Raw genomic sequence first — 12,641 nt, 5'->3', positions numbered from 1 at the left:
GTATTACTACTTTATAGATGTGTATTACTACTTTGTAGATGTGTATTACTACTTTATAGATGTGTAATACTACTTTACAGATGTGTATTACTACTTTATAGATGTGTATTACTACTTTATAGATGTGTATTAGTACTTTATAGATGTGTATTACTACTTTATAGACGTGTATTACTACTTTATAGATGTGTATTACTACTTTATAAATGTGTATTACTACTTTACAGATGTGTATTACTACTTCATGGATGTGTATTACTACTTTATAGATGTGTATTACTACTTTACAGATGTGTATTGCTACTTTATAGATGTGTATTACTACTTTATAGATGTGTATTACTACTTTACAGATGTGTATTACTACTTTACAGATGTGTATTACTATTTTATAGATGTGTATGACTACTTTATAGATGTGTATTACTACTTTACAGATGTGTATTACTACTTTACAGATGTGTATTGCTACTTTATAGATGTGTATGACTACTTTATAGATGTGTATTACTACTTTACAGATGTGTATTACTACTTTACAGATGTGTATTACTATTTTATAGATGTGTATTAGTACTTTATAGACGTGCATTACTACTTTATAGATGTGTATTACTACTTTATAGATGTGTATTGCTACTTTATAGATGTGTATGACTACTTTATAGGTGTGTATTACTACTTTATAGATGTGTATTAGTACTTTATAGACGTGTATTAGTACTTTATGGATGTGTATTACTACTTTATAGATGTCTATTACTACTTTATAAATGTGTATTACTACTTTACGGATGTGTATTACTACTTTATAGATGTGTATTAGTACTTTATAGATGTGTATTACTACTTTATAGATGTGTATTACTACTTTATAGATGTGTATTACTACTTTATAGATGTCTATTACTACTTTATAGATGTGTATTACTACCTTACAGATGTGTATTACTACTTTATAGATGTGTATTACTACTTTATAGATGTGTATTACTACTTTACAGATGTGTATTGCTACTTTATAGATGTGTATTACTACTTTATAGATGTGTATTACTACTTTACAGATGTGTATTACTACTTTACAGAAGTGTATTACTATTTTATAGATGTGTATGACTACTTTATAGATGTGTATTACTACTTTACAGATGTGTATTACTACTTTACAGATGTGTATTGCTACTTTATAGATGTGTATGACTACTTTATAGATGTGTATTACTACTTTACAGATGTGTATTACTACTTTACAGATGTGTATTACTATTTTATAGATGTGTATTAGTACTTTATAGACGTGCATTACTACTTTATAGATGTGTATTACTACTTTATAGATGTGTATTGCTACTTTATAGATGTGTATGACTACTTTATAGATGTCTATTACTACTTTATAGATGTGTATTACTACCTTACAGATGTGTATTACTACTTTATAGATGTGTATTACTACTTTACGGATGTGTATTACTACTTTATAGATGTGTATTAGTACTTTATGGATGTGTATTACTACTTTATAGATGTCTATTACTACTTTATAAATGTGTATTACTACTTTACGGATGTGTATTACTACTTTATAGATGTGTATTAGTACTTTATAGATGTGTATTACTACTTTATAGATGTGTATTACTACCTTACAGATGTGTATTACTACTTTATAGATGTGTATTACTACCTTACAGATGTGTATTACTACTTTATAGATGTGTATTACTACTTTATAGATGTGTATTACTACTTTATAGATGTCTATTACTACTTTATAGATGTGTATTACTACCTTACAGATGTGTATTACTACTTTATAGATGTGTATTACTACTTTATAGATGTGTATTACTACTTTACAGATGTGTATTGCTACTTTATAGATGTGTATTACTACTTTATAGATGTGTATTACTACTTTACAGATGTGTATTACTACTTTACAGAAGTGTATTACTATTTTATAGATGTGTATGACTACTTTATAGATGTGTATTACTACTTTACAGATGTGTATTACTACTTTACAGATGTGTATTGCTACTTTATAGATGTGTATGACTACTTTATAGATGTGTATTACTACTTTACAGATGTGTATTACTACTTTACAGATGTGTATTACTATTTTATAGATGTGTATTAGTACTTTATAGACGTGCATTACTACTTTATAGATGTGTATTACTACTTTATAGATGTGTATTGCTACTTTATAGATGTGTATGACTACTTTATAGGTGTGTAATGGTACTTTATAGACGTGTATTAGTACTTTATGGATGTGTATTACTACTTTATAGATGTCTATTACTACTTTATAAATGTGTATTACTACTTTACGGATGTGTATTACTACTTTATAGATGTGTATTAGTACTTTATAGATGTGTATTACTACTTTATAGATGTGTATTACTACTTTATAGATGTGTATTACTACTTTATAGATGTCTATTACTACTTTATAGATGTGTATTACTACCTTACAGATGTGTATTACTACTTTATAGATGTGTATTACTACTTTATAGATGTGTATTACTACTTTGTAGATGTGTATTACTACTTTATAGATGTGTATTACTACGTTACAGATGTATATTACTACTTTACAGATGTGTATTACTACTTTACAGATGTGTATTACTACTTTATAGATGTGTATTACTACTTTACAGATGTGTATTACTACTTTATAGATGTGTATTACTACTTTATAGATGTGTATTAGTACTTTATAGACGTGTATTACTACTTTATAGACGTGTATTTCTACTTTATAGATGTGTATTACTACTTTATAGATGTGTATTACTACTTTATAGATGTGTAATACTACTTTACAGATGTGTATTACTACTTTACAGATGTGTATTACTACTTTACAGATGTGTATTACTACTTTACAGATGTGTATTACTACTTTATAGATGTGTATTAGTACTTTATAGACGTGTATTACTACTTTATAGATGTGTATTACTTCTTTATAGACGTGTATTACTACTTTATAGATGTGTATTACTACTTTATAGATGTGTATTACTACTTTATAGATGTCTAATACTACTTTATAGATGTGTATTACTACTTTACAGATGTGTATTACTACTTTATAGATGTGTATTACTACTTTATAGATGTGTATTACTACTTTATAGATGTGTATTACTACTTTACAGATGTGTATTACTACTTTACAGATGTGTATTACTACTTTATAGATGTGTATTAGTACTTTATAGACGTGTATTACTACTTTATAGATGTGTATTACTACTTTATAGACGTGTATTACTACTTTACAGATGTGTATTACTACTTTATAGATGTGTATTAGTACTCTATAGACGTGTATTACTACTTTATAGATGTGTATTACTACTTTATAGACGTGTATTACTACTTTATAGATGTGTATTACTACTTTAGAGATGTGTATTACTACTTTATAGGTGTGTATTACTACTTTATAGATGTGTATTACTACTTTACAGATGTGTATTACTACTTTATAGATGTGTATTACTACTTTACAGATGTGTATTACTACTTCATGGATGTGTATTACTACTTTATAGATGTGTATTACTACTTTACAGATGTGTATTGCTACTTTATAGATGTGTATTACTATTTTATAGATGTGTATTACTACTTTATAGATGTGTATTGCTACTTTATAGATGTGTATGACTACTTTATAGATGTGTATTACTACTTTACAGATGTGTATTACTATTTTATAGATGTGTATTACTACTTTATATATGTGTATTACTACTTTATGGATGTGTATTACTACTTTATAGATGTGTATTACTACTTTATAGATTTGTATGACTACTTTATAGATGTGTATTACTACTTTGCAGATGTGTATTACTACTTTATAGATGTGTAATACTACTTTGCAGATGTGTATTACTACTTTACAGATGTGTATTACTACTTTATAGATGTGTATTACTACTTTACAGATGTGTATTACTACTTTACAGATGTGTATTACTACTTTATAGATGTGTATTAGTACTTTATAGACGTGTATTACTACTTTATAGATGTGTATTACTACTTTATAGACGTGTATTACTACTTTATAGATGTGTATTACTACTTTAGAGATGTGTATTACTACTTTATAGGTGTGTATTACTACTTTATAGATGTGTATTACTACTTTACAGATGTGTATTACTACTTTATAGGTGTGTATTACTACTTTACAGATGTGTATTACTACTTCATGGATGTGTATTACTACTTTATAGATGTGTATTGCTACTTTACAGATGTGTATTGCTACTTTATAGATGTGTATTACTACTTTAAAGATGTGTATTACTACTTTATAGATGTGTATTACTACTTTACAGATGTGTATTGCTACTTTATAGATGTGTATGACTACTTTATAGATGTGTATTACTACTTTACAGATGTGTATTACTACTTTACAGATGTGTATTACTACTTTACAGATGTGTATTACTACTTTATAGATGTGTATTAGTACTTTATAGACGTGTATTACTACTTTATAGATGTGTATTACTACTTTACAGATGTGTATTACTATTTTATAGATGTGTATTACTACTTTATATATGTGTATTACTACTTTATGGATGTGTATTACTACTTTATAGATGTGTATTACTACTTTATAGATGTGTATTACTACTTTATAGATTTGTATGACTACTTTATAGAGCGTTGTTGGACTGACCTCGGGACACGGGGTGGTAGTCCTCCCCCGACACGGCCGAACCGTCTTTGGTGTGCACCCGCACCACGGACACCTGGGAGGTGTCGCCCAGCCGCAGCAAGGAGATCCTCACCGTCGCCACGGCGCCCGCCTCCTTGGGCTCGCTGACGGTGACCTTGGTCTCGGAGAAGCGGATGATGGGTTCTAGGGATGGAACGAGGACTTGGACATCAATAATATGGCACTAGCTTCCCTTATAGCTGGTGAACGAATAATGCGCTAATTGCTAAAGTTGGCAGCTAGCGCCGCTAATCGCTATCTTGCAGCTAGTGGCAAAATTGCTATGTAACCACTACTGGAGCAAAAGGCAAGGTGACAACAAATGGCGCAAATTGCTAGCTAAAAACTAGCGGCGCGATTGCAAGCTAACAACTAGTGGCGCAAATGCTAGCTAACCACGAGTAGCGCAAATTGCTAGCGAACAACTTGCGGCGCAAATTGCTAGCTAACAAGTTGTGGTGCAAATTTCAAGTCAAAAGCTAGTGCCGCAAATAGTTAGCTAAAGGCTAGTGCCGCAAAATGGTAGGCAACAACATGTGGCAGAAATTGTTATGGATCAACTAGCGGAAGAAATTGCAAGCTAACAACTAGTGGTGCAAATGGCTAGCTAACAACTAGTGGCGCAAAATGCTACGCAACAACATGTGGCGCAAATTGCTAGCTAAAAACTAGAGGCACAATTGCAGGCTAACAACTAGTGGCGCAAATGCCAGCTAACCACGAGTGGCGCAAATTGCTAGCTAACAACTTGCGGCGCAAATTGCTAGCTAATAAGTTGTGGCGCAATTAGCTAGCTAACAACTAGTGGCGTAAATTGCTATCAAACCACTAGTGTCGCAAATTGCTAGCTTAAACTTAGCGGAACAAATTGCAAGTTAACAACTAGTGGCATAAATTGCTATCCAACCACTGGTGGCGCAAATTGCTAGCTAAAACTTAGCGGCACAAATTGCTAGCTAACATCTTGCGGCGTATATTGCAAGCTAACAACTAGTGGCACAAATTGCTAGCTAACAACTTGTGGAGCAAATTACTAGCTAAATATTTGTGGCGCAATTAGCTAACTAACAACTAGTGGCGTAAATTGCTATCAAACCACTAGTGGCGCAAATTGCTAGCTTAAACTTAGGGGAACAAATTGCAAGTTAACAACTAGTAGCATAAATTGCTATCCAACCACTGGTGGCGCAAATTGCTAGCTAAAACTTAGTGGCACAAATTGCTAGCTAACATCTTGTGGCGTAAATTGCAAGCTAACAACTAGTGGCACAAATTGCTAGCTAACAACTTGTGGAGCAAATTACTAGCTAACCACTTGTGGTGCAATTAGCTAGCTAATAGCTAGTGGCGCAAAGAGTTAGTTAAGAATTAGCGGCGCAAATTGCTAGGGCTCACTTAGCAGAACAGTCCATCGGTTGTTAGCATGTTTCATGCTATCCTCTATCCTCAGACTCATTAATTGTGGCGCTTGGTGCAATCTAACTGCTAGCATGCTAACATTGGCACGTAAGCACATTAGCGTTAGCGTGCTAGATTTTCATAGCTAATTCTACGGGGTATACATCTCAGAGTCATATTCTTGTACTCGACGCGTGCTAACTTGAACATGCTAACTTAATCAGGCTAAGTTTAGCATGTAGCATGTTAGCATGTTTCATGCTAACCGGTGTCCCCCCCGAGTGCCTCTTTCTTACTGTCGGCGGCGTCTTGGATTTTGACCACCGTCTCCTTCAGGGTCCCCAGTGCCGCCCCGAACCCGGAGTCGCTCTCCGGGCTCCCCAGGACCAGGCGAAGGTCCTCCGGGTCCTCGTAGAGCGAGTCGTCCACCAGCGACACCGCGCACACCTTCTCCATCTCACCTGTCCAGGTAGGAAAACCACAGGTGAGGAAACAAGGAAGCAAGGAAGCAAGGAAGGAAGGACGTTGTCTACCGGGCAGGAAGGTGAGGATCGAGGCGTCGGTGTTGGGACGCTCCTCAAAGTCCGAGACCACCTGGGCCGACCCCTGGCGGGTGTAGCAGCGCACGCTGGAGCGCCGCCGGAGGTCACCGCTGCGAAGCACCACGGCCGCCAGTCGGCCTTCGTGCTCCTGGACCGAGTGCGCTGCCTCACGGAACTGAACCTTCGGCACTGCCAGGACGCCACATGGAGATCACATGACCGGATGAGCATTCACCAAGAAAGTTAGCGTGCTAGCAGTTAGCATGTGTCAAGTCGTATGCAAAATTTAGCTGAATAAGTTAGCATGCTAACATGTCAACTACCAAGGTATATGACTCTAAGAGGTGTACGGCTGTAAAGTTGTCAATAAAATGTTAGCGTGCTAACAGTTAGCATGCTAACAGTTAGCCTGTGTCAAATGTAATTTTTTATACATTTTTATACATTTTTGGATTGAATTTTAGGTGTACCGCCGCTAAATTGGCTGAAAAAGGTTACTACGCTAATCTCAACATTAAAATGTTATTAGCTAGCATGTGTTAAGTTGTTTGACTCTACGCTGCAAAATTTAGCTAAATAAGTTAGCATGCTAACATGTCAACTACCAAGGTATACGACTCTTGGAGGTGTAGGACTGTAAAGTTGTCGAAAAACGTTAGCGTGCTAACAGTTAGCATGCTAACAGTTAGCAAATGTTGAGTTGTATGACTCTGCGCTGCAAAATTTAGCTGAATAAGTTAGCATGCTAACATTTCAACTACCAAGGTATACGACTCTAGGAGGTGTAGGACTATAAAGTTGTCAAAAAACGTTAGCGTGCTAACAGTTAGAAAATGTTGAGTTGTAAGACTCTACGCTGCAGAATTTAGCAAAATAAGTTAGCATGCTAACATGTCAACTACCAAGGTATACGACTCTAGGAGGTGTAGGACTGTTAAGTTGTCAAAAAACAATAGCGTGCTAACAGTTAGCAAATGTTGAGTTGTATGACTCTACGCTGCAGAATGTAGCTAAATAAGTTAGCATGCTAACATGTCAACTACCAAGGTATATGACTCTAAGAGGCGTACGCCGGTAAACTTGTCAATAAAATGTTAGCGTGCTAACAGTTAGCATGTGTCAAGTTGTTTGACTCTATGCTGCAAAATTTAGCTAAATAAGTTAGCAAGCTAACATGTCAACTACCAAGGTATACGACTATAGGAGGTGTACGGCTGTAAAGTGTTCAAAAAAAGTTAGCGTGCTAACAGTTAGCATGTGTCAAGTTGTATGCAAAATTTAGCTAAATGAGTTAGCATGCTAACATGTCAACTACAAAGGTATATGACTCCAAGAGGTGTACGACTGTAAAGTTGTCAATAAAATGTTAGCGTGCTAACAGCATGTGTCAAGTGGTATGCAAAATTTAGTTAAATAAGTTAGCATGCTAATGTGTCAACTACCAAGGTATACGACTCTAGGAGGTGTAAGTCTGTAAAGTGTTCAGAAAACAATAGCGTGCTAACAGTTAGCAAATGTTGAGTTGTATGACTCTATGCTGCAGAATTTAGCTAAATAAGTTAGCATGCTAACATGTCAACTACCAAGGTATATGACTCTAAGAGGTGTACGCCGGTAAACTTGTAAAATCAAAGGTTAGCGTGCTAACAGTTAACATGTGTCAAGTTGTTTGACTCTATGCTGGAAAATTTAGCTAAATAAGTTAGCAAGCTAACATGTCAACTACCAAGGTATACGACTATAGGAGGTGTACGGCTGTAAAGTGTTCAAAAAAAGTTAGTGTGCTAACAGTTAGCATGTGTCAAGTTGTATGCAAAATTTAGCTAAATGAGTTAGCATGCTAACATGTCAACTACCAAGGTATATGACTCTAAGAGGTGTACGGCTGTAAAGTTGTCAATAAAATGTTAGCGTGCGAACAGTTAGCATGTGTCAAGTGGTATGCAAAATTTAGCTAAATAAGTTAGCATGCTAATATGTCAACTACCAAGGTATACGACTCTAGGAGGTGTAAGCCTGTAAAGTTGTCAGAAAACAATAGCGTGCTAACAGTTAGCAAATGTTGAGTTGTATGACTCTACGCTGCAGAATTTAGCTAAATAAGTTAGCATGCTAACATGTCAACTACCAAGGTATATGACTCTAAGAGGTGTACGCCGGTAAACTTGTCAATAAAATGTTAGCGTGCTAACAGTTAGCATGTGTCAAGTTGTTTGACTCTATGCTGCAAAATTTAGCTAAATAAGTTAGCAAGCTAACATGTCAACTACCAAGGTATACGACTATAGGACGTGTACGGCTGTAAAGTGTTCAAAAAAAGTTAGCATGCTAACAGTTAGTATGTGTCAAGTTGTATGCAAAATTTAGCTAAATGAGTTAGCATGCTAACATGTCAACTACCAAGGTATATGACTCTAAGAGGTGTACGGCTGTAAAGTTGTCAATAAAATGTTAGCGTGCTAACAGTTAGCATGTGTCAAGTGGTATGCAAAATTTAGCTAAATAAGTTAGCATGCTAATATGTCAACTACCAAGGTATACGACTCTAGGAGGTGTAAGCCTGTAAAGTTGTCAAAAAACCTTAGCGTGCTAACAGTTAGCAAATGTTGAGTTGTATGACTCTACGCTGCAAAATTTAGCTAAATAAGTTAGCAAGCTAACATTTCAACTACCAAGGTATACGACTCTAGGAGGTGTGGGACTGTTAAGTTGTCAAAAAACAATAGCGTGCTAACAGTTAGCAAATGTTGAGTTGTATGAGTCTGCGCTGTAAAATTTAGCTAAATAAGTTAGCATGCTAATATGTCAACTACCAAGGTATATGACTGTAGGAGGTGTAGGACTATAAAGTTGTCAAAAAACGTTAGCGTGCTAACAGTTAGCAAATGTTGAGTTGTATGACGCTACGCTGCAAAATTTAGCTAAATAAGTTAGCATGCTAACATGTCAACTACCAAGGTATACGACTATAGGAGGTGTACAGCTGTAAAGTTGTCAAAAACGTTAGCGTGCTAACAGTTAGCAAATGTCAAGTTGTATGACCCTATGCTGCAATATTTAGCTGTATAAGTTAGCATGCTAACATGTCAACTAACAAGGTATATATGACTCTAGGAGGTGTACGGCTGTAAAATTGTCAAAAACAACGTTAACGTGCTAACAGTTAGCATACTAACAGTTAGCATACTAACAGTTAGCATGTGTCAAATATAATTTTTTATACATTTTTATATATTTTTTGATTGAATTTTTAGGTGTACCGCTGCTAAATTGGCTGAAAACGTTATCACGCTAATCTTAACATTAAAATGCTAACAGCTAGCATGTGTCAACTACCAAGGTATATGACTCTAAGAGGTGTACTGCTGTAAAGTTGTCAAAAAAAACTTTAGCGTGCTAATAGTTAGCATGTGTCATGTGTAATTCTTTATACATTTTTCTAAATTTTTGGATGGATTGAATTATTAGGTGTACCGCTGTTAAGTTATCACGCTAATCTTAACATTAAAATGCTAACAGCTAACATGTGTCAAGTACCAAGGTATATGACTCTAGGAGGTGTACTGCTGTAAAGTTGTCAAAAAAACGTTAACGTGCTAACAGTTAGCATGTGTCATGTGAAATTTATTATACATTTTTCTAAATTTTTTTGGTTGATTGAATTTTTAGGTGTACCGCTGCTAAGTTATCACGCTAATTTTAACATTAAAATGCTAACAGTTATTATGTGTCAACTACTAAGGTATATGACTCTGAGGTATATGGCTCTAAAATGGGCTAAAAAAGTTAGCATGCTAACAGTTAGCATGTGTCAAGTATCAATTTTTAGGTGTACCGCTGCTAAATTGTCTGAAAAAGTTACCACGCTAAACTTAATGTTAAAATGCTAACAGCTAGCATGTGTCAACTACTAAGGTATATGACCCTGAAGAATAAGGCTGTAAAATGGACTAAAAAAGTTAGCGTGCTAACAGTTAGCATGTATAAAGGAATCAATTTTTAGGCTTACCGCTGCTCATTTCGCTGAAAAGGTTAATACGATAATCTTAACATTAAAATGAAAACAGCTAGCATGTGTGAACTACTAAGGTATATGACTGAGGTATATGGCTGTAAAATGGCCTAAAAAAGTTAGCGTGCTAACAGTTAGCATGTGTCAAGTATCAATTTTTAGGTGTACCGCTGGTAAATCGGCTGAAAAAGTTCTCACGCTAATCTTAACATTAAAATGCTAACTTCTAGCATATGTCAACTACTAAGGTATATGACTCTGAGGTATATGGCTGTAAAACTGGTTAAAACTTTAGCTGGCTTATAGTTAGCATGTGTCAAGTATCAATTTATCTAACTCAGGTGTACGGCATGGAAAATTATCTAAACATGTTAGCGTGCAAACTTTAGCGCGCTAACATGTTTTAAGTATAAACTTATATGATTTTTGCTTCAAAATTGGCAAAATATTTTAGCATGCTAGCATGATAATATGAACATGCTAATAGTTAGCATGTATCAAGTATCAATTTATATAACTGAGGTGTACGGCAGGAAAATTATATAAAAATGTTAGCGTGCAAACTTTAGCGTGCTAACATGTTTTAAAAACAAACTTATATGATTTTGCTTCAAAATTGGCAAAATATTTTAGCATGCTAGCATGATAATATGAGCATGCTAATAGTTAGCATGTGTCATGGACCAAGTTATATGATGCTGCAGAATTAGCTTAATAATAATAATTATAATAGATTTTATTTTTAAAAAGCACTTTACATTGAGCAAACAACCTCAAAGTCCACAGTGTATTAAAAAGAATAATACAAATAAATAAAAATATAAAATAAAACAGCCTAATAGGTAGAACTGGTATGCATATGTTTAATTAAAAAAAAAGGCGGTTTTAAAAAAGAAGGGTTTTTAAACATTTTTTAAAAGCATTCACAGTCTGTGGTGCCCTCAGGAGGTCAGGGAGAGCGTTCCACAGGCTGGGAGCGGCGGAGCAGAAATTATTCAACGAAATTTGTCAGCATAATTTGATGTAATAAAACTTAAGTGTAAAACAAATTTAGTGTATAAAAAAATAGTGCTGAATAATAACAATAATATATTTTTTTTGTAAAAAGCTCTTTACATTGAGCAAACAACCTCAAAGTGCTACAGTGTATTAAAAAGAATAATAAAAATAAATAAAAACAAAAACTAGAACAGCCTAATAGCTAGAACTGGTATGCATACATTAAAAAAAAAGTTTTTTGTTTTTTTTTTAAAAGAAGGGGTTTTAAGCCTTTTTTAAAAGCATTCACAGTCTGTGGTGCCCTCAGGTGATCAGGGAGAGCGTTCCACAGACTGGGAGTGGCTAATGTAGTTAGACGAACGACTTACAGTCTGACACGGAGTCGTCGATGAAGACCGTCACCTTCCTGGGTTCTCCCAGGATGCCGTTGGTCGGCATACTCAGGACCAGGTCGAAGGTCTCTGGCCCCTCCAGCTCGGGCTGTCCCAGGTCATCCAGGAGGTTGACCCTGAACGTTAGCACGCTGACGCCCGGAGCGAAGTCCAGGTTGCGACTGACGCCCACGTAGTCCACGCCGGCTGAGGACAAGGTCGGGACAACGTTGGCGAAGACACGGAGAAAGTTTTGACGTCCGACAATCCGGACCGGGGACCTCACCTTCCGCGGAGGCGGGCTCGGATTTGCGAGAGCGAACGGTGACGCTGGCGGCCTTGGAGAGGTCGGTGCCGGTGCGCCACACTTTGACGTCCACGTGACCCGCGCTCTCGTCCACGTGATGCGCCTGCTCGCCAAAGTAAAAGACTGGAGCTGAGAGGGACGGAAATACAAAGTGGTTCTTTATTTTGAAATTCAAGTTAGCATTTTTGTGTTAGCATGTTTGCATGTATGTGTGTGCACATGTTAGCATGGGTGT

At 35.5% G+C, this 12,641-nt stretch overlaps 1 protein-coding gene across 1 annotated transcript in view; it reads right to left on the bottom strand.

Annotated features, from left to right (window-relative positions):
* LOC133552148 (FRAS1-related extracellular matrix protein 2-like) overlaps positions 1 to 12,641 on the bottom strand; it is a 206,283-nt gene that overhangs the window by 35,524 nt on the left and 158,118 nt on the right. Inside the window, exons 7-11 of the mRNA XM_061899505.1 lie at positions 12,386 to 12,535; positions 12,097 to 12,306; positions 6,709 to 6,906; positions 6,472 to 6,636; positions 4,739 to 4,921 (exon numbers count right to left, since the gene is read on the bottom strand). Of these exons, the coding sequence (XP_061755489.1) occupies positions 4,739 to 4,921; positions 6,472 to 6,636; positions 6,709 to 6,906; positions 12,097 to 12,306; positions 12,386 to 12,535 (906 nt within the window). The remainder of the gene's footprint in view (positions 1 to 4,738; positions 4,922 to 6,471; positions 6,637 to 6,708; positions 6,907 to 12,096; positions 12,307 to 12,385; positions 12,536 to 12,641) is intronic.

This window comes from Nerophis ophidion, linkage group LG04 (assembly GCF_033978795.1).
Source record: "Nerophis ophidion isolate RoL-2023_Sa linkage group LG04, RoL_Noph_v1.0, whole genome shotgun sequence".
In the NCBI taxonomy this organism is placed as follows: domain Eukaryota; kingdom Metazoa; phylum Chordata; class Actinopteri; order Syngnathiformes; family Syngnathidae; genus Nerophis; species Nerophis ophidion.
The sequence above is the reverse complement of the archived record's forward strand: the minus strand, read 5'-3'. Positions and strand labels throughout refer to the sequence as shown.